A 27,598-nucleotide genomic window follows, 5' to 3' on the forward strand; every position below is an offset into this window, starting at 1 on the left:
CTGCCAGGCGAGACTGCTTCCTTTACAAAAGATTACAAAACCTGTTAAGATCATGGCATAGAAAGGATCGGAACATGAAATTACGGGAACGTGAGCAATCAGTCATCGGTAGTTTTAAAAAGCTGATTTCTTTTACTCCGCAGCATTGTATTCATATTAGTTATCTATAAGGAGATGATAGAGCAAAGGATACTCTTGAAAATGCGATGAATGTTTCATGTCAGTGTACAGGTGGTGGGGTTTTTCTTGTTTGGGAAAGTATTTTGGTCCTTGAAGTGTTACAAAGGAGCTATGATGGCTGCTACTGTGCCCTCACACTTACAGTCCCGTTCAAGACTTCAACCCATATTATCTTTCACATCCCCTTTTCTATTTAAGATACAAAAAAATCTGCATTAGAGGTTCAGACATGTACTAACATGCTAAACATTTTTTTTGACAGAACAGATTTTGTATCAGCTATACATTTTAATAATGGTACTAACGTGACCTGCTTGGTTTGTTCACCTCAGCTTCAGCTATACTGCAACTCACCTGGGAACACTGTCACATCGTAGTTGTACTCCAGTCTGGTTAGTGATGTGACTAAGAAAGGAAGGATTTTATGCTGTAACAATGTAGAAATACATAAAGACTCAGGTGAAAGAGCCAAGCAAGGCCTGTACATCTGCACGCTTGTGTTCCCAGTCCTTTTGTATGTTCGTGAGTAAAAAGTTGTTAACAGATCCTGTGTTCTAGCCATCACAGCTCCCCTGGAAACAGTAAATCCTGATACTCTTTGCTGTCATGAGAGATGAACGTGTGCCATGATGACTGGAAGGAAGCAGTGCGCCCGTCTAACAAACAAGTGTCCCTAATGCTGGTGTACACCACCCTCATCAGCTGCGTCACCTGTGGGTAAGTAAAGACCAGCTGAGAGGAATAGGGAGAAATCACGTACAGCAATGGTAGTGCCTGCATGAGCAAGCACTAATAGAGCACAGGCCTCTGCCAAGAACTTTGGAGACAGAAACAAGAGAGCTTGAGGATCTTTAAATACATTCAGAAAGCAAAATCTTCCTAAGAAGCTTTAGGAAAAAAAAATCAGTACTTGGATAATTGACTCAAATAAGGCAGGTGTTAAATTTGGAATTTTGAGGAAGAGCAATTTAGCTGATTGACAGGGTGTTAAAAGCTGAGGTTGTGCTTTCTTAGGAGTCTGCCATCCCTGGCATTTGTTCCTCTTTCAAAGGTTTTATTTACAGGTGTGCTTATCTTGCAGGCATCTGTCAATCCTCCATTGAGTTTGATTTCCTTGACTTGTGATAAAACTTCCTATTTGTGACAGTCTTAACAGCTGGAAAACCTTGAGGGAACAATTCTGCCAGACTTACTTCTCAGCAGGCCCTGAGACAAGCAACATCGCTGCTAGAAAAATCATATTTTGTGTTGTACTCAGCCCAGAGAGCAGCTCTTTGCAAATGCCTCTAAAGTGTGTACTTAAAGGATGTTTTTGTTCGTGCCTGCTGGTGACAAGTACAGCTAACATGTTTTACAGCTGCTGCATGGCTGCTACCTCTTGAGCCAAAGACTGAGATCAGATTATTTTGAGATCAGATTTTCTGTTTTAGTCTGGCAGAAAATCCCCTCTCAGATCTAGCAATGAATCTGTTTCCTGAGGTAAATGTTTTCAGGCATTAGGAGTATCACTCGGGCTTGTGTAGCACTTGTGTCACACTTGTAGCTTGTGTAACCCTTACTTGTTTGATCTCGATTCACACGTGATAGATAAGGGGTTTGTATTACTTGCTGCACCTCTAACACCTTGTTCCAGTGAGGCTCTAATTCTTCTGAGGTTATTTGGTGCCACAGCAAGCAAGAATGAGCAGTTCTGAAAGCAAATTAGAGATTCATCCAGGCCCAGAGAATTGAAGTATTCTGACAGCAAGAATTAACAGGCCAGCTCAGCAGAAATCCTAAAGCTGAAGCTTACTTGTAGATGCATTTATTTACATAAAAATAAATATGCACAGCTGCAGTATTTGCTTGCCCTTTATCTTCCTTTGCAGGACAAGTTAGATTTGCCGAGCGCTTACGTTCTCTCCCAGTGGACAGTTACCGACTGTCTTCAGCCTTTGCCCCACCAACAGACAGAATAGCTGGCTACAGATGCCACTGTGCACCCGAGAGGCTCTGTTCAGAGTCTTTCTAGCCTAACCCCGCCCTGAAACGGGGAGTATGTACTCTACATATACCTCTAGATCCAAGAGTGGCTGGAGAGAAGAGAAGGCAGGTAATCTAGTCCCCCAAAATGTAAACATGTTTTTATTTAATGCCTTTCACTCATCACAAGGTACTTTTTCCCCACCCCCAACCCCCAAAACCAAGATGGCAGCATAAGGCACCGTGTAGACACATGCACAGTCCACATACCATCTATGTAAGATTTAAAAACACGGCTATAGTTCTTACCAACAGTACCATGTGTCCTTATTATTAATGTATACAATATGATTTTCCCCAGAGTTTGTTCTGGAGAAATGAACTATTAATTTAGAATGGTAAGACTTTCCCCACCCACCCGCCCACCCCCAAAAGCCAGATTAAAAACACAGGTACAGAGCTTAATACCAGAGTAATGAGATAAGTTCATAAATTAAAAAAATAATAATAAAAAAAAAATCAACAGTTTCACTCTTATTTTCAGAAGGTCCCATCTGATGTGATGTACTGTGCAGAGGCTCCTTACTATGTCCTCTTCCCCTTTCAAAAGCATGAAAACGGACAAGTAGACCCAAGACTTCTAGTGTTTGTTGTTGATGGCAAAAAGGCAGTTACAGCTCTATGCATCCGGCTTAACCATATAACTGCAGGATCCCCAGCGAGTTATCTGAAGGCTTTTCCTCTGTCCAAAGAAGGACTTGACACAATGTTCTTTGGCTGCAAGTTGTTAAAGGCTTCCACTGAAAGGGTTCTCCTTCAAAAAAAAGAAAAACTGCAGTTGCTGTGGGATTTTTTTTAATGAGAAAATGTTGAGGAATAGGTGGAACCGATGTAACAGTTTGAAGCCCTCACAGTGCTAAGATGTTGGGGTCTGCTACAAATATTCAAGTTCCAAGGCGTGCCGAAGAGCTTCCAGGTCAGCGTGACAAGAGATTCTCCAGAATGGCATGTTGTGCTAGAGTGAAACCAAAAGAGGGTATTTTTTGGTTTTTGTTTAATACTGAGATCAAAACAACTTTCTTAGTTTGCACCCTCGGGAACAGAGATTTGTACTCAGGCCACCAGGCTGTCACGGTGTCATAAGCAAGGAGGCTCTCCTCAGAGAGGAAGGAAGGGAGCAGGGACTGTCTACTTGCTGATACATTTCTCCTATGCAGAAAGGAAGACAGATCCTCCACTATTTGGGAGTGTCCTGCTTCAGAGATGACGTAGGATGCGGGCTGACTTTCTGAATGTACTAGCTACTAAACCTTACTCTCCTATTTTTTCATGGATTCATTAGGAATGTTTCTAGAATTGTAGTACTCCTAGAAACACTTTTCCTGCCACTTACTGATGTTCACTTACTTATTATAACAAGTTATACAAGAATCTTAGACTCTCCAGAAAGCATCATAATCCTGTCCTACAACACCAATTTCAAAGTTGTCCTACTTACTACTAGTGAAAGCTGTTGGCAGTGCTTCACAGACAAATAAACAATATATATATATCATAAAATGAAGTTATTAAAATTTACAAAAATATAAACAAAAGAATGTAATACCACACAGAGTCAAAATGCTTTTTAACAATTCCCTTTCCAAGTTAACTGGAACAGTAGGTCATACTGCATTTTCTGGAAATGTAGGAACTGGTATCATTGCTCAGATCAATTACTCATTTAGTGTAACACTGCTGCCTCAGAGAAAGGCTTATATGACAGCTTGTCCTCAAGAAACTTTCCTAATTCCTGTTTTTGAGAGACTATCTTATATTCTTCTCCTGCCTCCCTGTTTTTCAATTCATATTTACTGTGATAAATCTAAAGTCATGTATACAAATGTCTAAGTTCTAACCAGTCAGTTCCGCTTGAAATCTTAGTATCTATCTGGACAAAATCTGGAAAGGTCAACTATCTGTGACCTACTATAGTTTCTTTATAGTATCTTGATTCATCTCTTGAAAATTGTGAATATACTGTAAGAAAAAACAGACTTGCATCTGAAAGAAGACAAAGTACCAACTTTTTTTAAGTGCTGTGAAACAAGTGCAGTTCAATTACGCAGGGGACCCAAGACGGAAACTGTAATCTGGTAGGGTACAAACAGTACTCTGAAAGCATCATTGTGACAGGACAGTTCTGCAATCGTTAGCAATAGCTACCAACCCGGTGGTTGCTTGCAAAGAGATAACCTCAAGATAATTAGAACTTGCTTTCAGATGTGAAATACAGCTTCTCTTTCTGTGTTCCGGTGAACCTGGGGTTTGAACTGGATTTGTTTCTTATCTAAAACAGTTAAAGCAGTTTTACTTTAGATCAAAGACACAGCTTGTTTCTGCACTTAGATTTTATAACAACAGTTGGGCTTGTGATTTTCTTAGCTTCCTCCCGAAATACTGGTTTCTGTACAGTCAGCGATATGTATCCAGTAACAAACACACAGAAAGCCTTAACTGACAGAGCTTACTCCCCTTCCAGTGTGGGAATACAATTTCTGAGTATTTTATCACTGTAAATAATTCAACTGCAAACATACTGCTTCTGTTTAAATAGCTTAGACAAAGCTTTAGAGATGATATACTTCCTAGCTAGACGATTCTGATGAAGGGAGATGTTCCTTTTCCAAGTGTACTGCCTGTGTAAAAAAACTCTAGTGGTTCCGTTTATTTTACAGAGTGTCTATTTGCACTCCTCTAATGTTTAAATACAACTCAAGCTTCCCTCTGGTATGTTGCCTATCAGTAAACAAATGTTTCCTTCAAGCTACTTATCAGTGTGTATAGAGAGAGCAAGCAAACACAGACAGCTGAAGCGATTGGAATCCAATGCTCTGCAATTTCACTTTAAGGGGAAAAGTTATTTCCTTCTCCCTCCTCCTCCTCTGGTTGTTATTAAACCCCATCCATTAAATTATTTTTCTTTCTCAAACGAGAAGAAACGTTGGCCTCCCAGCCACTCCTGTTGTTCAGCATTTACAGATTTATCACTCATCAGACAGGGGAAGAAAAATGACCCACTAAAATGGAGATAGCATCAGTGCTGCTGGCAAAACAGTGAAAGGCTCTCTGCACCCCCCCCCCTTTTTTTTTTTTGTATAAAGCTCAGGTGTGTAGAAGCCTTGACTAATGATTGTCATCAATCAAAGGAGGCAACAGCCAAGCAAAGAATGTGCTTTACTAATGGGAGAGCTGCTTAGGCCAGGAGACACAAGCAAGAGGGCTCTTGAAATCCTGCCTATAGAAGATTGTTGAACCTTCCCACCTCTTCATACAGCTGGAGACCCCTTGCAGCCTTTGATGCAGTCACATTCACTGACCCACTACCTTTGAAGTATAGCACTGGGCTGTCAAAAGCAGCAGGCTATTATCACTTCATTCCCAGTCATGCATTTTGGAGTCTTCTCTGACAACTCCTTAACCCTTCATGAACTAGAGAACCAGCTGCAGATTTAGCTAGTTTTCCAAGTTGGAGGCAGGTATTGTTGCTTCCATTGGCCAGGGGAAATACACTATAAAAAGAGGGTTTCTGCTGCTTTGAAGATGACATCTTGCAAGTAATGCTTGCCATTAACAATTGTACTCCTGTCCCTGTAAAGCCAAATAAATGGAGATTCCAGGCAGTTCTGAAGTGTAGGAAATGAGAATTGAACAGCCAAAGTTTTCATGTTGTACAAGTCAGTTGATGTACCTGACTGCTTTCCTTCAGGTCTTTGGTTGTTGCTCTCCATGTTTCTACCACTCCTGGCTTCTCTAATACACTGATATCCCTTGTATATGGCAGAAGGTATTCCTTGCTGGATCTCTTAAATTTTCCCTCCCTGCCACTAAATCACTCTAAGCAGAATGTTCTCAAATTTTGCTTTAATTTCTTCCAAGCTCTGGGGTTCCAGCTTCTCTCCTCTTACAGTCTACCCAAAACAAAGAAGCTTCAACTGGTCCCTAAACTCCAGTTCTTGTTTCCCAATGCGTGGACTGTGGATACTAATGACTGGAGGACTCAACTGGATGCACATGTTAGTCCATTTAATTCTTTCTAAGGCTACCTATGTCAGTGGGCCACATCTATGCAGCGAGCATGAAATACTACCAAGGGCTTGTTATTCTTGACCATACTGCTTTTGCAGTTTCTATTCTACTTTGTATTCAGTACATCTTCCCAATTTCATTTTGCTTGTGAAATTAATCACAGTGATCTATAAATCATTGATAAAGGCAGCAACTCAGTAGTAGTCCCTTTGGTATTCACTCTAATGACATTACACCCTATGATCTCAACGAGTCATAAATATAAATACATGTATGTATATATGCATACTCTAGTAAGTAATTGAAAACTAATTCCGGTAATTTAGAATTTACGAAAGCAACATGTGTAGATCAGAAATTCACGCTGCTTGCTCATCTGAGATCACACACTGGAGTTTTCCTTTTCATGTGTTTAAAGCCATCTTTATTAAGCAAGAATGATTCCTGGAACATGTGACACAGCGACTATGTGAAAAATTGCACTAGCTGCCAAGGTGGGGGGATTTACAGCAGGAAATTTCTCACAAGGTTGTTGAGTATTTTGCATATTAAGAAATAAAATCAACTAAAAACTGTTTCAAATGGAGGGAGCTTCATTGAATGCTTAAGTAAAGAAAGGGTCATTGAAATGAAAACTTGGAGGAATCCAGCATGGCATTCACAAACTGTACCTTTTTTGCTCCCTGCTCCTCTTCAACACCATCTCCTATTACAATGTACACAGCTTTCCTTCCAAACCTTTGCATTATTCTTTCAAAACAGCTCTCTTTCCCTAAGCAACAGAAGAGAAGACATTTTTTAGTCTGGACACACAGCAGTAGGTGGGGCTGACATTCAGGTACTGGAAGTGGAGTTGGGACCTAATTGAGCTTGCTGCTACATTCCTTGTTTTCTTTTAAAATTAGAACCTAACTGAATCTTCATCTGAGATGGATTCTCTCCATCTCATGACAGCTACTAGCATTTTCTTTACCAGCCAAGGACTTCCAAGTGCTGCCAGTTTCCTGCAAGCTTTGCGACTTTGATGCACTGCTTAGACCCCCAGTTGGTAGACTCATGTGACACTCACAGTATTCAATTTCAAAAGCCCTTTTCTGTTCGTTCTGGTTGCAGTAAAAACATAAAAATACAAACCTCAGAGATTCAAACACTTACACCAGAAAGGACAGAACACAAAAAAAGCCCCAAGCCAACCCTACCAGTATTTATTACTCACACAGCTTCATAAAGCTCATTCAGCACACTTGCTCCCTCTGCAAGAGTAAGAGGATCCAAACAGTGTTTCTGTATGTAACAGGTCCAACCAGACTATCTCCCTCGTAGCTGGGTGCAGCTGAACATCCCCCACACAGTAGATGCTCTGTTGGGGGGGTATTTTTCAGGCTCATTCCCCCATGGAGACACTTGGGAAGACTTTGATTTTTGATTCCCCCCCCGAGTCCATACTAGCTTAAGTGTGGGCAGTCAGGATGTGAATTAGAGATGTGTAAACATGGAGCTAAAAACAAAGCTTATACATTGCTTGTTGCGATCAGGTTGGATGGGTGTGCCTGACTTAAGGAAAAAACTTCAATCTATCTTCAGTGAGGCCTAAGTTAGTTTGCTCTTACCTGTTTTTGTTGCACTGTAAATGTTTTCAATGGGGAAGACAGTGCCCAGTCCATAGAGAAGCACTTTAGCGAGAGCTGGTATGAGCTGAGTTGTGGTGACCAACACATTCACACAGTTAGGCCTAGAAAACACAAGTTAGTAGAAGCAACAATCTGTGTTTCTCTCTTTTACTCTAGACTGAAAGATGACAGGAAGCAAACCCTTCTTGCAACTGGAAGTTCCCAAGCCATTGGGAGATTATGCAGCTAGAGGCAGATAATGTGAGCACTGGTAATGTCTCTTTATCAACTTAGTAGAATGAAAAAAACCCCATAGAACAAACTAACAGCAGCCTTATTGCATGCATGCCAGGATCTATTTTGCAGGAATTTAAACACCATGTTGGAATGTCCATGCTGGGCTCTTTGAGTGAACATGCCCAGGGACAGAAGGGCCCTTTTCCCTCTTTTCCACTCTCTTGTAAATCTGCTCACATGAAAAATGTGGCACAGATGAGGTAGCCAAAGAAAGGCAAGAAAAAGGACTATTTTTTCTTTTGCTCAGTTCATCATCTCAAGCTCATCCCAACCTTTGATAATACAAGTCTGGCAAACATGTGCAGACTGGCCTCCCACAGGTTTGGCCAGCAAAGTCCTATGAATGTGTCTCGATTTGTTTAGAAGGGGGGAAAAAGGGAAGCAAAGGAGATCCTGGATCAAGCCTGCAGGCAATTCTTTGGGCTGTTCTTACCGGGAATGTATCAAATTCAGTGCCTTCAGAGCATGTGTGAGCCAGAGATCAGTCAGCGCTTCAAGTTCTGCTCTTAACTGCAGCCAGGTTTCCCTCTTTGGAGCTCCTATTAAACCTGTAAGCAGGGAAAGCATCTTTGCAGAAGCACAGAAAGGGAGCTGAATGCCAAAGGGCTCCTGTCTGTGTTCTGAACCCTATCTCTCCCACTACCCTCCTCTTGGCCCTGCTGCAGGGTGCTTCCCTTTGCCCACTGCCATGTCGCTCCAAGGCTCTGCCTTGAGGTATGTGAGGCCTGGCTGCAGCACACCCCTATGCTACTGCAGCTCAGCTTCCTTCCTCTCCGCAGAATGGTATCAGTCATCCGCAGACTGCGGGACCTCGTTAAAACACCTTTCTTGGAGTTAGCATAAAGTTTGCATGGGAAGTGAGCAAGAGGACAAAGGAGCTGTGTATAGCAGGTAGTGGCCTGAGCTGAGAGACATCTGAAGCCAGGATGGTTTTGTTCCTCCTGAAAAGCTATGCACCATTTCCAGTACATGTGGGTAGGCTATTTCTCCAACCAAAAAAAAAAAGGTTGCGGTGATACTCTGAGTTTTGCTTCTTTCTAGTCCGAGATCTGGCACTGATGTTCTAAAAGAGAAGCAGAGCAGCCTATTGGAAGAACTGTCTGGAACTAGCTGAGATGAAGGAACCCAGGGCATCCTGATATCTGGTGGTATTATTCTGTGGGAGCTAAAAACAAGTAGTTAGGATACAAGAACGCCTTCAGACAGAGATCTGCCCTGAGTTCCGTAGGAAAAAAAAAAAAAAGCATATTTAGTTTTCAACTGTTTGCTTGCTTCCTAAGCATTTTGGAAAACTGAAGAAGGTTGCTTTCCTGCCAAAGAAATTACAAAATAAAGCCCCACTCTCCGACTTGAGTCCTTCTCCAACTACTAAACCAGGTATTTAAGCATATCTCCTGCAAATCCTGTACAAAACGTTATTTAAGGATGACTCCTGAAACACTTGCTCAGCTCAGTGTGAACTATTCTTATCATGATGCTGTCTACACCTCCTCCATAGCATATCCCTAGCAGGGTCAGGAGTATTTGGGAAGACAAAAGGCATGCTTGTTGCCTGGCCATAGACACTTACCCCCTACATTGTTTTTGTAGGTGTTGTACATCTCTTTCACCCGACGGTAGCGGAATGCTAATTTCCTCATCCAGTCAACTCCCCCATGAACGCCCGAGCCCAGACACAGATTTGCACTGGCAGTTGAACTGTGAAAGCCATCTGCCGAGAAGTTGTATGTGCTGGGAAAGGGAGGAGGGAAGGGGAGAGGTCAGCATAATTACGGGCTATACAGTGCCAGCAAGGAGTCGAAACAATTGAAAAGAAATGTGGAGACAAGTGGCAGCAGAGATGTATGCAGAACACATTGCTGTACAGAACTGAAGTTCATCTCTAGCACGGTTACTAGAACAGATTTTAAAAAAGTTCTTTATTAGTGTAAACACAATGCAGGTTACTTAGCACTACCTGCCAGTTCTGAAGTTCTCTGGACTACTCTGACTGTCCTCAGGTCACTGAAACACCTCACCTGCCTCTCATCCAGGCTGCTAAGGTAACTGCAGAAATATTCAAATCCTAAAGGAGAAAATTCTGGTGTTACCTTTCTGACTGCTTGACTATATTGCTAAACAGGCTCTGAACACACATTAGATCAAGAAAAAAAATTAAGAAATTAACTAAAGGAGCCTTAACTCCCTGCAACATATAAAGTTTGTTTGTTTTTTTTTTAAACTGAGTTAGTATTTCAAAGCAACTCTAGAGTAATTACCACAATGAACTGGGGGCAAGTGACAGCTCCACAAACACCTTAAAACAGGCAGTTTCTCTGAAGGAAGCAATCCTGCCTTCTACGAGGCATTTGTTTCTGTCTTCAGCCTTTCTCAATGTCCCTTTCTTTGTACCAGCACAAGCACTTCTTCAGCACTGAGGTGAATCATATCAGGGAACTGTTCCAGTTAAAAGATAATACAGCTTTAAAAAGAAAAAAGAAATTGCTTTTCAGCTGGATCAGTTCCCTGGTTTGGGGGAGGAGGAACATGTAAAGAGACACTACCAGCTCATGTCATCTTGAAAAAGTTTGCTGGATGACAGCATTAGGATGGGTTTCACAGTTTGAGCAGATCTCAGACTGAGCTGCAATGGAAGAGGGCAGCTGCAGCTCATGGGGCACAGTTGGCTAGATCAGGTCACAGATCCAGTGGATTTGGACAAACTTGGCTTGAACCAGAGCAAGGGAAGGGACAGAAAGGCTCAGCGACACAGACATACCCTTCTCGGCTGCAGCTTGAAGTTAGCTCAGCTTATAGTGCTTCTGACACCTCATTGGGGGAGTAGCCAGGGCTTGTATATTCACATCCTGATTTACTGCACAGTAATTTCCCCTTCTAGAAAGCCCTGATGCCAATTTGTTTCTGTATTAGAGCATCCGCAGATAGGAGTTTAACATCCTTAACATACTTCAGTCAGCTCAGCTTCATTTCCCACATAGACAAGCCATGAGCAGCTGAGAAGTATTTCTGAAACAAGTGAAAAGACTCAGGCAGGGGCTTTTCACAGGATTCAGGACAGCACACAGATTTTTTTGTTTACTCAAGGTAAGTGCACTGATTGAGATAAAACCCAAATTAATATTTTAATCAATGCCTGAACAAGTATCCAGACTCACCTGCTTACAGGTCACTGGAGCCAAAGGACCTAAATATACATGTGCCACTTCAGTGCATTGCAAAGCACAAATTAGCATTTCAGTCACAGCAAAAAATCTTTCATGTCATCTCTGCAGAAGGAAAAGTCTCTTCCCTAAAACACTTCATTGTTTCCTGTGCTGTTTCTGCACCAATTTCTCATAATAACCAGCCATAAAAACATAAATTATAAAGTTCTATGAGAGCTCTGCACATTTCATTCTTGTGCCAATTCCCATAACTCTGCAAGCAACACTTTGGGAAAGGTACATGTAATTGTACAGAAGTAGTTTTTATGTACATTATGATCTAACTTACACAGATAATAATAATTGGTGCAGTTTTGGTACAAGTTTCTACCAGTGACAAGGCTCTGGCATGGCAAGGTCTACAATCCTCACTACTAAGCCCATTCATTACAGATTGGGCAGTGGGAAACCTTTCAATCTGTTTTCGAAGCATTTTGGCCACACCTGTGCCAACCGGCTGGCCAAATCATATCAGAAACTAGTGTAGTCTGACTAGAGTTCAACCTAGTTTTAGATGTATTTCCCAGAATGGTTCAAAGCTCAGTATAGTCAGGGCTTGACAGTAGGCACAGGCATGTTAATGTGAGAAAGGGGACTCCGTGCTTCTGTGAGCTTAATAAATGCAGACAGCATGGAGCCAGAGAGGGGAGAGGGCACATGGCTGAGAATGTTATTTTACATCACTGACCAGCCCCCTGTTATTTTCAAACAGCTGGGGACTACCTGACCTGCAGCTTCCAGCCTGGAGATCCCGTACCTTAGATCTTGACCGTTATCATCTGATGATACATCATCTATGTGGATCTGGTCACAGTCCTGAGAAGCGTATGAAACAAATACAGCCGTAAGTAAATGTTTTGAAAAAAATTTTGAAAGAACGTAATGAAAAATTACTTTAAGAGTAACATGCAGAAGATAAAATCTTACATCTTGCTAGTATTGTCTGACATAGTCTAGTCAGTTAATTGTTAGGAATGAGTATCACATAGCACTTGCACAAAATATGAATACCCAGAGAGAGAGAGTTTGTGTGTGTGTGTGATCTGCTGTTATCTAAGGGCACAACAGCTCTTGAAAAATACAGTAAGTGAAACTCCTTCCTATGCAGACCGGAGGGAGACAGATGCTTGTGTTTTAGCCAGGAAAACTGCGGTTTTTAAACTTTGTATGCATGGTAAGGCAGAGATTTGGCAGCTTCTCCCCCTGTAAGAATACTGCTTTGGACAGGAGGTGTATGCCCGCATAATTACAAGGGGAGAAGATCTGCCCCAAAGAAATTTCCAGAGATGTCTGTCCTGCTGGTGTTTTCCCAGTTTGTTCTGAGGGGGCTGAGCTTCCTTTGATGTGCAGGGAAGCTGGGCTGAAGCACTGAAGGCAGCACCCTTTCATAGCCCCAGCCACAGACAGAGTTAAGGAATAATGTGTGTCAGTAATGAGGAAATCCACGCACAGGAAATTTAACCAGAATATATACTTGGAGCTCAGCCTGCATCAAGTACGTACTCTAGATCTTATCTTCCAAAATTCTTCGTTGTTTGAATAGTGGAGGCCCTGCCTCAAAAAATCTGAAAAATGTTATTTCTTTGGTTTCCTTCCTTGTCTTAGCATTAAGATTAGAAAGAAAAAAATAAGGAAGCTTCTCCCACCACCTTGAATCTCCTTTATCCACGACCCTTGCAGGTAAGAACGAAACACAAAGCCTTCAAGCTGATGAACACTATCTATTGTTCTGGTTGATTTTTCAAGAGAGGTAAAAGCACTTGGTACAACAGGACTCTGAAGTCAGAACAACTGCAGCTAACCAAGGTAGTTATTCTTCACCACTTCAGTATTCTGTAAACCACAGAATTTGTCTTACCTTCCTTACACAATTTTGAGTTTTATGAATTACCTTAAACTAGACCCTTTCAAAAAAAGAAAATATCCCCAAACAAGAAACCAAACTTGCTATCAATGGCAAAATGTCACAGATGGTTCTTGTCCATAATCATGGGATTTTCTGCAGCATTTGTTTGAGATAATTTTCAAAAAGACACAGAATTTTATCTTGTTCTTGTCGCATCAGTCCTCTTACCAACCCATCACTGGGGCATATATTTCTGCATATAATTAGAGCCAAGTGGCTGAATAGCAGATCTCTGCTGGCACCTCTCTCTCTCCTTCATTCCCATCATTTTTTAAGCTCCCCTCCCCATAGCTGTTGTCAGCCATGCTGGGATAATATTGATGCAGCCCACTCCACTTCATTTGTATGATACAGGGCATTAAGTCAGGGGAAAGGTATTTGTGGAGGGATCTGTTTTTCTCATTTGTGAATGAATTGTTCTGTACACTGAAGTGTGACAACAGTAGCTATCACATTTCTAACTTAATAAAATACCATGACACTTGGTGAGACGCTACCTCATAGTCCGCCGGCTGCGCCTATCGTGTTACTGGGTGAAACACAGGGAAGCTGGTTAAAGCAAGAATGTGGACCATGTTTTACTACTTGGTTACGAGACTAATTTTTCATTCGTGCAGCATTTCCTTGAAATTTTAGTGAGTAGGGAATCAAGGCAGGATATCTGGGCTGCTGAAAAGAAGGTCCAGATTGTTCAAATGGAAGTCTGCAATGGGGACATATCCCAGTTTTCACATCTGCTGACTTTTTAAAATGATACTCTAGGATCTCAGAGGTATATGATGTGTGGCACGTACAGCCTGTAACCGAGTCAAATGTGTAAGAACTCAGTCAACCCTCGCAACTCTGGGAACTGAACTGTTTTTAATGTTGTGATACCTCTAGGTCAGTCTGTGCTACACAGCCTGCCTCCAGGGGGACCAGACCCTTGTACCCACATATAAAGGAGCCTGAGCTAATGCAGCTTTGAAATGGTACTGCAGGCTTGGAGAAAGCTTCTGCTGCCTCCTTGTGAAATACAAGCCGTTCCTGAGGACCCATGGAGAAGCTCCTTCTGTTATCGCTTGCGCTCCCTCTGAATACTCTCAAGGTACATCTCATGCACATATGAAAGCAACTTACAAACACACAGGTTGTCTATTTGTGTATCAGGACTGTGTTAGATATTTTTAAACATCTTGTGGATTCACTAATCAGTTGAGCTTGCAACCCTCCTTAGGCAGGGGGTTAACAGTTCCCGGAACACAAAACCACCAGGGATGGCTCTGAAAGGCAGTAACTTGTAAACACACTAATCCCCTTCTCAATCCCCCTGTCCTTAATACCTGTTTTCCAGAGTGCTAAGCAATAATATCTCCAGAGGGACTGGGGGTGGAAGGTACTATTCTTTAGCCAGTGTCACACTGTGAACAAAAGGTATCTGGGAGAAAAAGCACAACCCTGGAAAGCCCAGAGTTCGTATTTTAACTTCACTGTGATCTGTAACCTTGGGCAACCCCTTTTCTCCCCGATTTCTCAAAAGGGGAACAGAGAATGAGAATACTTCCTTTCAAGTGAGCATTTGCTGATAACATTCTGCAGTGTGATCCAAGCCCTTTGTACACAACACCTTGTATGGCCTATACTTGCAGACTGTAGGAATTTAATCTGCCTGTCCTGTTGCAGCTGTAAGCAGAGATGCTTTGCTTGACTGGCCTGTAAGTCCTACATGAGTGGAGGAATTAGTGTGGCAAAACTACACTTGTATGATTTCAACATGTGGCTCAGCAAACACAGGCCTTGCTTGCCTGGGTTGTGTTGCTAACATCCTCCAGAACAGTGAAATGCTTGTGTCACTGCATGCCCTGGAAGCGCTACACAGTCTGCCCTTGTCAAGGTTTGGTGCCTTGATTCTTTGCTATGGGACAGGCATACCACTACGCTGCGTTTCAACAAGCATCGACCTCCCCCCCTGCCCTGAATCAGCTGGAAAAACGTCCAGCTACTAAGTTGTACAACTTAAGAGTTAACTTGCTGACAGAGAATCCCTTTCTGTAAAACAAACAAAAGTGTTTGGTAGGAGTCTAGGTCCAAGGCTTCTCCAGTCACCCACCTGCCCTGGGGACCAGAGATCAGCCTCCTTCTATCCAACCAGCCTGAGGTTTGGGGTGAACTGAGTGGGAAATTGGCCTCTCTTACCAGGCTGCAGCACTAGGAGAGGATGGGTTTGAAGCAGGTTATCTGAACAGATCTGCTGGTTCGCCTTTTCACACATCCAAGATTCCCACTACCAAACATGGCAGGAAAGATGTATACAGACAATGCATCCAGGAAACAGCTGCCTGAATACCTTCTGGGTAAACCCTGAAAACACTTAGAGCCCTGGCTAACAACAGAGTCTCACAATCATTTTTTGACAGAAAGAAAGGAGTATTCCAGTTCAGGCTCCTCACTCAGATTTTGAAGCCAGTTTTTGCTACGATGTGAAATCACATGCTCACCAGACTAAGGAAGATCACACAAATGCTAGTAAGGGCTGTGCAAACCTTGCTGTATCTATGGACAGATGTTTCATCCTCATCAGGCACTTTCTCGGAATGCTTCAAAAGGACTTTACACCCTGGCAGCACCTTCTGCTCTGCACAGTACTGAAAACTGCAGCCAGCAAAATAAACCATTCCCCTGTGCTAAAGCAAGGTAATAACTGATTTCCTTGTCCAACTTGCCTCTGTGGCGAGGATGGGTGATATTTCCTCCACCTCTCCCCCTGCTTCCGCTGTCAGGACCGAGGCCAGCCATGCTCTGGTTGGTTCAGTCTCCTGGGCCCCCCAAAATGCCTGAACTTGGCTATGGGTTTGTGCCAGAGAAATGTTTTGTTATGTTTAGCATTTTCTACTAAGAGTACTCTTGCTTTGGTCTCAAATGGGGCAACTATCCTACTGCTTTCTCAGTTACAGCTTCTTTCACCCTGCCCCAATACAGAAGATGGTCAGAAATGGTTTCAGCCCCGTGTGGTTTTAGCTTATTTTGTCTTGTACAGGCCAGTGTTATACCACATGATGGTGCTAATGTATATGGTAATGTTTGTGGGTCTAGAAATGAATCAGCTCCTGTGCTTGTTTTTTATCAATTTCTTCTTTTTTTAAGAATATCATTCACTGCATTTTGTTTTAAGCTGAACACTTGGTGATGTATGATCCTTAAATACCACTTTGTGAATACTCAAACCTGACTTTTATTTATCGTCCTAAATGACGGAGTAGGATGATTAACGAACAGACGTGGATGACACTGTTGTTGCAAATTCTTCCAAACTGAAATGGCTTTTTTTTTTTGGAAAGTGAAATTCTGTAAAGAACATTTACTTTTCTCGAATTCTCCCTCATCCCTCATTTTTTTAATTGAAAAGGCTCAGCTAAAACCAAACTATCTTGGTTTGGTTTTGGTTTGAGAAAAACTTTGGTTTGTTTCACTTATCAAGCATGTGTGAAAAGGGAAACTGAAATTTTTCAGTAGAAAATGCTCTTCTCTTTCCAGCTACCTGGGCCATGCATCATCACATAGAACGCTTAGCGTTTTTATCTTAGTGCTGGACCTAAGATAAAATTGTCTTACAATGCTATCTCTCTGCTTGTTTCTACTCTGGCTAGCTGCAACACTACTTGTTTTCACACGTTTTTAATCTTTTTCACAGCTTTGAGCCATCCAGGTCCAGCAGCAAGCTGTTCTCACCTTTACGTGCCTATGCTGTCCCTTTACACCCTCTGGCAAGCCCAATAAAGCTATATTGACTCACTCGTTCAGCTGCCAACTTTGTGTTTCTCAATTTTTTAATAAAAGCAGGTAAGCTGATAAGATAGCCTCAGAAATCAGCAAAAATTGCTTCTCTTCTTTTATGCAGCAACAAAATAGCACTACTAACATAAATGTTTTTATCATCTTTGTAGCTCAAACTACTTAGAGAGAGCCTCCCTTAATATTTTGCTGAACAGATGTGTCTTGTAGCACCTGGTTCTCTTCCTGTGTTGGAGATGGAGTCCAGGTATTTTGCAGAAGGTTCTGATTTCTATTTGGAGACACAGTGCTAAACTTTAGCACTTTGCTGGACTAGTTGTTACTCAGTTACATAGTCCTGCTGGAATAAGAGAGTCCCGTATCTAAGGGATTTTTGTTTAGCTTTTGCTTCCTTAATGTCTAGAAACCACAAAAGGAAAAAACCCACAACATACCAACTTTTTATAATTAAAAACTCTGCTCTACTGTAGTGGCTGAAGAAGAACTTGAGAGGCCATGCGAGACAAAATTGACCTAAGGGCTCTGCTTCTAGCAGCCAAAGCTGTTACTGACCGATAAATGTGCAGAATTTGACTGAGGCCAGACAATTCGCTACTTCATTTCATGTTTTAGAGCAGTAAGTGAAGCAAAGAGAAAAATTGCTTTAAAATGATTTGCCAACTTATACTCGTGCAAATGTCTAGACAGGCAGAGGGTTTCTGGAGGGTGGCTTTGTGCAGGACATGGAGCTTTGTTGCACCACATGTTGAGATCTGATGGGTGAAAAGAACTAGTTGCATATTAAATATTACCACTACTTATATAGTGCCCTGGACTTACACAGCTGCCCCAGCAGCTCTCTTTTTTTTCTTCTAAGAGAAGGATTTTTTTCACTTTGCACTTTCTGTACCCTCACTCACCAATTTCCTCTTTGAAAAAAGCTGAAAGAGGAAAAATCTGTCGGTTCAGGTGCTATGTACTACTTGTCTTTTGAAGGAAATGAAAATTCTCAGCAAGTGAAACCTCGGATTGTAAGGAGACAGGTGGCAGGAAAGGATGTACCTCCTGTAATGCAGAGGACCACAGTGCAATTAAGCAGTGAAGGAACCAGAAGTTCTTGCTGAACTCATCAGGCATAGAAAAAGTTCTCTCATTTCATCTGGCACAGAAAGAATTTCTTCCTTTTTGAAGTGAAGGAAAGGACCATAGAAGTTTGCCCAGGGATGCCAGATTTTTTTCCTCCAAACATCTCCAAGCAGTATTCTGACTCCAAGGTGCCCACAGCACAAACCCCATCTAACTCACTTTTTATGTGACTCATTCAGACTTTCTACTGATTGCAAATGCAAACAAATTTTCATCAGCACTGTACAGCTGTTTCTCAGCCGATGACAGAATTCTGCTAGCATCACTTTGCTTGAATTTTACCATATATTCAAAAGAATTTTCACCTTGTATAAGGCATAGTCAGATTTAACTGTGCCACAAACAGGAAGGATTTTTTCCTCTTAGTCTTTTATGTTGAAATTCCCATATTTTCATCCTGCAGTGTGCCTGAGCTTCAGCAGACCTCCTGCTCTGTCTGTGTCTGCAAACAGACCTTCCTCAAGAACAGAGACCATTTTTAAAACCTCTGCATTGGCTCATAGCTAATTGCTACCTGCCCCATAGGATCTATGCTAATTTAGCCTAATAAAATTATTAAATAGCAAATCTCATGAGAAGCAGCAGCAATGTCCTCATTATTAGATTTAGTAAAACTGCCAAAAGCCATCATTGTTACTGTGTATTTAGAAAAAAAATTCCTTAACAGAATGAAGATGTCAAAGGGACACAGTAAAGTATGCTTCCAATAAGCCATCTAAAGCCCACTTATTTGGGGTCAAAAATGAAAGTTTTTGGGCAGAAAAACAAGTTTGTAGACCAGATGCAAATGATTAGAAAAAGAGATGTTAAATAAAATAAGCAGCTACGTACCTCCAGGTCATTAAAGAACAGATGTGTATCTGCAAGGTTGAAGATCATTTCTTCCATCATAAGACCTATCCGCACAGACGTTGTAGTATCCTGTTAGGTGAAAATAATTTTTTTTTTCCATTCATTTTGATTTTTTTTTTTGGGGGGGGGGGGGGGGGGAAGGGGCCAGGTGGGAGATCTTAGAGCAAACACAGGATCTACACATTCCTGTTTCTGAAGATACGTTCATTAAATTAATTTTATTTCCCAAGTGTATGTTAACATGATTTTCCCATCCTTTCTTTTGCTCTCCTGAATAACCAAATTCTGTTCTTTGAAGGATGTTTATGGCTTGCCTTGACCAATAATAGCCCACGCAGTTCAGAAGATATAACAAGAACCTTTAAACACCTGAGACTATATAAGAATTGCTTCAGTAGGTTAGACCAAGAATTGATTTCCAATAGCATCATGAGTGAATGATTAGGGGATAGTTATGAACAACAGAGCACACAAAGGGTGATCCTTTCCTGACTCCATCCTTCAAAACAGCTGTAGAAGGTCAGCATTATTCTCTTTTAATGTCAAACAGCAACTTGGTGAGCAAAATCTGAAAGCAGAACCCTGGAGCTCAAACATAAATTGAGTCTATTTCTCTAAAGGGTGCAATCCATGTATCTCAGCATGCTCGGCTTAGGTCTTCACTGCCATGCTAACTCAGGTGATCAGCACAGAACAGGACAGAAAGGCAGACATGTTGTTCCCACATCAGAGCCCAGCGTGTGACAGAGTATCTACTGTCCTTGGCAGCACATGTGCACCTGGGCAGGAGATGCAAGAGCAGCCACACTACTGCAAAGCTCTTCCATCCCCACTGAAGCTGTCTACTAATTTAACAGCATCAGCAGAGTTAAAACAATCCCATCCTACCATGCAAACCCAATTATAGCACAATAAAATGCTTGTCCAAGAATGACTACTGCTCAGGACACAGCGTGCTCTGCAGTGGTATAAAGCATGCTTGCAGAGCCAGAACTGTAGCCATAATGGCAGCTACACCCAAATAACTACACTGATTAAAAACAAAAGACAAAACAAGACAAGACACAGCACATTAAACTGCTGGATGAGTTCATCTGTCACTCTAGCTAGTGTTAGAAATGGTGACATGCACCTGATGCTCCTGTTCGCGTGGGCCAGCTGACTGTGATAGTTTGCTCATTCTGTCATTTTCCTGTATCAGCAGCCCCCTACCTAGCTGCATGTGGGTCTAGCTCAGCCCTTCCCCGAGAGGGTCTGCTTCCTGAAAGGGAAGGACATGATGCAGAAGCTCTGGCTGCCTGCAGCGTTTTTAAAGCATGCTTTTTTAACCATTAATAGAATGTGAAAACGCACATGCCAGAGGCTTTAAAATGGCTTCTACACATTCTTAAGCAAGTGTGAACTTTCTCATATCCAGATCCTGCTCCTAATAACATCAGTGGCAAAACCTTAAGTAAATTGGAGAAGGACTGCACTACCTGCAGCTCTACTTTAGTGCGTTTAGTTTCATTTTAGAAAATTGATGATTTTCCCTGCCCCTTGGTACTCAGTCAAGACACCACAACTGCCTGTGAGAGAGCTGTGACTTCATTTTCTTGCCAGGTCAGCAAGCACAAGCTTAAATCAGCCCAAGCTGATGGGGCTGACTCTGCTTGGCCAGAGAAGGCACACACAGACAATCCTGCATGACAGAAGTGACTGACACTTTTGGCTGGGCCATTTCCCTTTCTTCTGGCTTGGAAGGTTACATTAACAGCTGACTGCATGTGCACCGCAGATCTACTTGGTCCTCCAAGCTGCCCCTTGGATGGGGGATGGCGGCCACAGGGCTCCTACAGCTCTTGGTTTACTGCTTCAAAGCTGCTCAATGGGCACTGGATACAGCCTCTGCAGACCTGTTACTCTGAAACACGATCAAGTGATCTGCTGTACCCACCCCAGAGAGCTGCAGTATTAAATGAGTCTCAGACACTCTTCCATGCCTCTCATGCATAAAGTCAACCACCTCTCCTGCCCCCAAACAAATGACCTTGTTCTTAAACCCACAGCAAAAGCATAGAAACAAGGATGCCAGCAGAACATTTTCTTATTCATTAAATACTTCATAAACACAAGCAAAAATAATCTGTGGTTAATTTGATAAACACTCATAGCTCAAAAGCATTGTGCCTGTTCAAAGTAAACAACAGACAACTTGGGGGGGGGGGGGGGGGCGGAAAAAAGAGCATTCCCACAACAGGCTTTTATTTGTAATTCATCTTCATTAGGACAGGGATCTCTCATCTCTATGTTTATGTGGGTGGTGTTCCTCCACTAAACTTACAAGACACGCTAAACCAGGGCAGATTTATATGTAGTCTTTGCTCTAATTTTCTGCAGATTTCTGTGGAGTCATGTTATTGTATGATAGGACAGAAATGAATTAGTTGAGGAGCTCTAACAGGGAGCACAATGTCTGGAGGATGAGTACATTTCAATCAACCTTTGCAGCAGATGCTGTTGACATGGATGGTGTATTATACACTAACCTAATTATTACGCATTCTTGGTGTAGTTCTCTTTAATTAGAGCAGAATGGCTGTGGTTTCAGCCATGTGTGTGACTCACAAGCATTGTGCCCATCTAAAGAAATGCTCTGTCACTCATGTTTAAACATGCTTGTTGCTGTCCCAAAAAGAAGGGCACTTTCTCCTCTGGGCAAAAAGTAAACTTCAACAGACTTGCCTTGAACACGTCTCTAATTTTAAGCTCCAAACCCGCTCCCCTGATGAGGCACAGGGACACAGGCATAATCAGGGCATCTGACTGTGGCCCCATGCAAACAGCACTGAATCAAATTTTACTACCCAGGTGTAGTTACACGGGGGAACTGTTTTGAAGAAAATATCCTGCTAGGAAGAAATTATTTTGTAAAATAGTTTTTGATGAAGCAACTATTTTTATATATTTCAAGGGTCATTAGCCTTTAAAACTCTTTCAGGAAATCTCACTGGTTAGTATCTGTCATTTATCCTCTTAAGTTTTGTCTTTAGCTTTATTGGTATTAATCACTAGTGCGGAGTAGGAAACATTTCCACAGTGTATGAAGTTACCTTCTCTTAAACTAAACTATATGGAAATTAAACTGTAGATGAGAGGAAAAGAACCTTTCTCTTGAGATAGAGTGTATGATGGAATGAAAATAAAACAGAAAAATGCACTTTACCACCCAGAGGGGAAGTCGTTTGGGGAAATGATTTGGCATCATTGCTTTCACAGTGTGGACATTTCCCCTATAGGAAGGCATGCTTCCAAGTCTTAAAGAGGCTGATGAAGTTAAAAGGCAAATCAGCACTCCCAGTATGATATAGGTATCTAGAGGCACTAGGCCAGGCTTCTACTGGCAGTTATTAATTTGCATTACTGTAACATCTAGAAGCACTAGTCCCAGACTTGAACCCTACTATACTAGAGGTTGTACCCACACAGAGGAAAGACACAGTCGCTACAGCTTTCAATTCAAGTACGAATAAACAGGAGAATCAGACTGACGGGAAAGCACCAAAATGAGATAGATAGGTATATCAATCAATGTGTTGTCCCAATTCTCTATACAGTGTGTATATAACCTGAAAGAGAATTATGAAATTTATCTGAAGATGTTGATGGAGAGCTCTTCCTAAGCATAGAAATCCTGTACCACTAAAGAATATCTCTATGCTGCAGGGGATGCCCTGGTGAACTGCTAATGCCTGTGTTAGAGTAGTGCGAGTTTAGCAGAGCAATGTAAAGTTGCTGCATTCATACTGATGATCCCTGGTAACATGTCCTTCCATTGCAAAAGTGCACCCTGGAGCCCTGGGAACAAGCTTCCTGGGTAACAGATCTAGCCAATGTTTTCTGATGCATATGAAGTCCAAGGAAGAACGGACCACAGACAGCCCGAAATCAAATCTCCTCCAGGAACCACTTTTTACAGTGAAAACAGATTAATCTAAAAACTCAGCCCTCACTGCTTGTTTAGTAACTTTAGAAGAACAAGGTCCTACCCCTCTGCTAATCTACGAGTCATGCTTTCACAGACAAGGACAATGAGAGGCAGGGATAGAAAACAGGCAATAAACTCCTTTTGTAAATAGAGCCTCCAGCACCACAGTGTATTCCTATATGCCTCACCTCTGCCACGCACCACTGTTGGAGCTTCCTTCAGGGTCGAAATTAAACAGCCCCACAAACTACTTTTGGTGCTTCATTCTCGGTGCTCGAACATGACAGACCAGCCACTTCTGACCCTCCAATACACAGCTTTAACAGGCTTCTTCCCATCAGCTGGGGGAAACAAGCACCAGGGGAGCAGTGGCCATTTTGAAGTATTCATTCTCAAAAAGACTGATAATCCCCCTCCTCAATACGTCCTTCACTCCCACTTTTAACAAACAGGAGTAGTAGTTTCACAGCTGCCCATTTCTGCTCAGTGCACATCTTGAGGGAACTGAGAGGTAAAAAGCCCCAATTCCCTACTACTCCTTCATAAGCAATAAAGGATCAAAACATACAAAGGGTAAGATAAGCCCTTTTTTAACATTTTGGATCAAAAACGTTTGCCCTGAAGAGCATCCTTGGACATGTGTCTCTGCTGTTTCTGTCACAGCTGTGATTTCCATGTAAGGACTGATGGGCTATTGCCTACTGCTGACAACAGCCACACCTTGTGAGCAAGGTAATTGCCACTATAAATGAGGCACTGCCAACTCCCAGCTCCATATCTGCCTGTTCAGCAGATAGTCCTCCTAGAGGAAAACAGGGGCAACAGAAGCCTGTGGAACACACTGCAGGGGAAGACAAAAGTGTCCATTCACCAAGGGGCATGTTTTCTTTCATATCCCAATGGCATAAGCTGACACATTTGCTCTGAATGTTGCTTTTATGTTGGCTAGTTGCATGCACTGTTCCTAATGTTTGAATTAGTTCTGTACATTTTAACTGAATTGCATTTTAAAATTCCAATTTGAGTTCAACTATGTCCTCCAAGCTAATAATACCTTGCCTAAAATTAATTTGTTTGTTTTCATTTTGTCCCCTCATTTTGAGTAACACGACGACAGAATCACAGAATCACAGAATCAGTACGGTTGGAAAAGACCTGTAAGATCATCGAGTCCAACCTGGGGGGGGGAAAAAAAAAAAAAAAAAAAAAAAAAAAAAAAACACAACACCACAAAACCCACGCCACACAACAACAATAACAAGCCACAACCCACCCAACACCACACAGCACCATGTCCATCAAGCTACATCCCACAATGCCACATCCACACGCTCCTTGAATACCTCCAGGGAGGGTGACTCTACCACCTCCCTGGGCAGCCTATTCCAGTGTTTCACCACTCTCTCAGTGAAGAACTTTTTCCTAATGTCTAGCCTGAACCTCCCCTGTCGCAACTTGAGGCCATTTCCTCTAGTCCTGTCACTAGTCACTTGGGAGAAGAGACCAACACCCACCTCTCTGCAACCCCCTTTCAGGTAGTTGTAGAGAGCGATAAGGTCTCCCCTCAGCCTCCTCTTCTCCAGGCTAAACAACCCCAGCTCGCTCAGCCGCTCCTCATCAGACTTGTGTTCCAGACCCCTCACCAGCTTCGTCGCCCTTCTCTGGACACGCTCCAGCACCTCAATGTCCTTCTTGGAGTGAGGGGCCCAAAACTGAACACAGTATTCGAGGTGCGGCCTCACCAGAGCCGAGTACAGAGGCATGATCACCTCCCTGTTCCTGCTGGCCACACCATTTCTGATGCAAGCCAGGATGCCGTTGGCCTTCTTGGCCACCTGGGCACACTGCTGGCTCATATTCAGCCGGGTGTCGATCAACACCCCCAGGTCCTTTTCTGCAGGGGAACTTTCCAGCCACTCATCCCCAAGCCTGTAGCGTTGCCTGGGGTTGTTGTGGCCGAAGTGTAGAACCCGGCACTTGGCCTTATTGAACTTCATCCGGTTGGCCTCAGCCCATCGATCCAGCCTGTCCAGATCCCTCTGCAGAGCCTTCCTACCCTCAAGCAGATCAACACTCCCTCCCAACTTGGTGTCGTCTGCTAAAGAAGATGGCCAGAAGATGGCTAAAAGGAACTTGCTGAAAAACCTTCAGTCTGTCTTTGCTTAAAGATGATTTCCACAAAAACTGGAGGTGAGCAAAGAACAAATATTTCCCTATTACAGCAGTGGGTTAAATTGGGAAGTTAGGTCTTCTCACTCCATGTGAAACTCTGACTAGTATATTTTAGCAAAGCACAGGGACTGCAGAATGTGTAGGCATACCCAAATTAGCTTTAAGCTACTGAATGTGGCTACAAATAGCTGTGAGTATGTTCCAGCATGCACTATGTTGGTCCCTAGACCCTTTTTCAGGACCTAACCTACACAGAAGCCTGCACTGCCATATCCTCGCTACTAAAGGTACTCACATTACCCACAGAAAAGCCCATGTGCATTACAGCCACACTTCAAACTGCACTGTCAGCATCCTCCCAAATGGCTCTGTATTAAAACCTTATCACTGCTCTCCTGAAACACTGAGATTGATTTTTCATAAACTGCTTATACTTGCCCTAGAGTATGCATTAAAAAGACATATATTTGTTAACACCTGCAGCTACTACTAATCCAGTTGGCTGGATGTCCACAGCCAGCTCTCCCCTCTTGTACGCTGTCATTTTTGAAAGGAAGAGAGAAGCAGACTTATCTCTGGCAATCTCTCAAGTGCAAGTCACTCTTGCCTCCGATCCTGGCTCCAAAGCCCATTCCAAGGCTCTGCCTTACAGGTACCCTGTTCAGACTTGCAGGCCATTAGCAAAGGGGCAAAGCTGGCTCCTTTGAGACGGATAACAAATCAGCTTGTTGTCTGACTCTGCTTCTATTTAGCAATGTGCCAATTAACCCGACATTCAAAATGTTAGGACAAAGTAATTCTGAGCATGGATCTTGGCTTCAGACCTCCCCCCCACTTTAAAAAAACAAAATAAAGCCCTAGTATTTAAAACTAATCAGTCTCTTTAAATCCCTGCCAAATACCTGTTTATGCCGCGAGCAAATAATTACTTTTCTACAAGGAAGAAAGTATTAATTAAGAGTATTCATCAGACTCCTATTCTATAGGGTTTATCTGCCACAGGTGTCAGCCAGAGGTGAGAGACGGATTAGTATACAATCAAGGGCTTTCTAAGTTAAATCTCCTCCTTGTGGTTAGCTGTTAATAATGAAGTTGTCACCAAAAGAAAAAATTTAATAGTTTTAATTGGGTCTAATTACTTGGAAACTCCTGGAAAATGGACCAGCTTGGTTGTAGTATAAAAATAATAATAATAACAACAACAACAAAAAACCCAAAGATACAAATGCCTGGGCCACATGTTTGAACAAAAAGAGTCTGTGAGAATAACCATTCTTTCATTGTAACATTTTATACCTTGATTACAATTTGATACATGAACAAGGCTTTCCCATAATAATGGGAAATTAACCATGTGCATCAGTTCTAGTTGAAGTAAGTCCACGTCTTTTTGAGGAAGAGAACACATTTAGCTCTTTTACTACACTTCAGTAGCTTAGCTTGCAATTTTATCTTTTTAATAGACACAGGCTACAGCTAGACCTAGCTTCTCAGAGCTTTTCAAGTAAGAGAGTGGGTATTTGTGAGAAAAGTTGTTTTAAGTAACCAAAGTAGCTCAGGAGCTGAAACCCATTTTCAGAAATGACTTCCTTAAGTGACTACACTTCAGACTTTTTTAAAAAGGATTGTCCTTTTTCAAATAGAATCACGCAGCTTTTCAGGCTCTATAAACTTTTTCCCCCTGAAGTGAAGATATATTATTTTACCTAAACATTGATATATCTAGGTTTATTAGACAATCTACCGAATTTAAATGAATAGTGTCTACAGTCTTCACAGCATGACCTTGTGAAAAGTCTATGCTAGACGGACAGCAAATATAATTTAATCCCATTTCTTCAGATACCTTTTCACATTCACCCTTACTGGGACTTGAGAGGTACTTCCAAAGTATTGCTTATTATTTACTGAAGGACTCTCTTTTTACTGGCATGTATCTGTTCAGAAATGGTTGGGGACTATACCTTGGAAATTACTCCAATAAGCAGATGGGCACGGCAGCCACTAAATCCTCACATTCAAGAGCACACAGAGGTTGAAAAGGTTCTCCTCCCTCTCTAAATACTGCTTGTCCCTAAGCATAGTTCAATGACTACAGTAATTTATCCAATGTCTGAACCCATGAGTTCTGAAATGGATTCCAGTCCTGTTGGAATACTGCACTTAAATACAGGTTAAAAGCTGGGCCATGATGCTTGAGAACAAATGGAAATTATTTTTATTTAGTAATACAGAAGGTTCATTACCAAAAATCTACAAATAATTTCTTTTTACTAAACAGGGCATAAATGTCAAAAGAGGGAATGGAATTTAAACCATATACATCTTCATTCCCTTCCCCTCAACACAGGAAAAATCACTGTATTTCTATATGTAAGCCCTTGATAGTTCTGTGAAAAATACAAAGCTTCTGGAAAGCTTGATGGAAACACATCATGGTGTGTAATCCTCAGCACAACTGTGTACTTTGCACATGCAACTTCCT

General features: G+C 42.1%; 1 protein-coding gene across 1 annotated transcript in view; it reads right to left on the bottom strand.

Annotated features, from left to right (window-relative positions):
* Positions 1-3,076: 3,076 nt before the first annotated feature.
* EYA2 (EYA transcriptional coactivator and phosphatase 2) overlaps positions 3,077-27,598 on the bottom strand; it is a 60,218-nt gene continuing 35,696 nt past the window's right edge. Inside the window, exons 9-15 of the mRNA XM_059827105.1 lie at positions 18,954-19,043; positions 12,078-12,136; positions 9,688-9,848; positions 8,551-8,665; positions 7,821-7,942; positions 6,882-6,982; positions 3,077-3,157 (exon numbers count right to left, since the gene is read on the bottom strand). Of these exons, the coding sequence (XP_059683088.1) occupies positions 3,077-3,157; positions 6,882-6,982; positions 7,821-7,942; positions 8,551-8,665; positions 9,688-9,848; positions 12,078-12,136; positions 18,954-19,043 (729 nt within the window). The remainder of the gene's footprint in view (positions 3,158-6,881; positions 6,983-7,820; positions 7,943-8,550; positions 8,666-9,687; positions 9,849-12,077; positions 12,137-18,953; positions 19,044-27,598) is intronic.

The sequence above is a fragment of the Gavia stellata genome, chromosome 20, assembly GCF_030936135.1.
Source record: "Gavia stellata isolate bGavSte3 chromosome 20, bGavSte3.hap2, whole genome shotgun sequence".
In the NCBI taxonomy this organism is placed as follows: domain Eukaryota; kingdom Metazoa; phylum Chordata; class Aves; order Gaviiformes; family Gaviidae; genus Gavia; species Gavia stellata.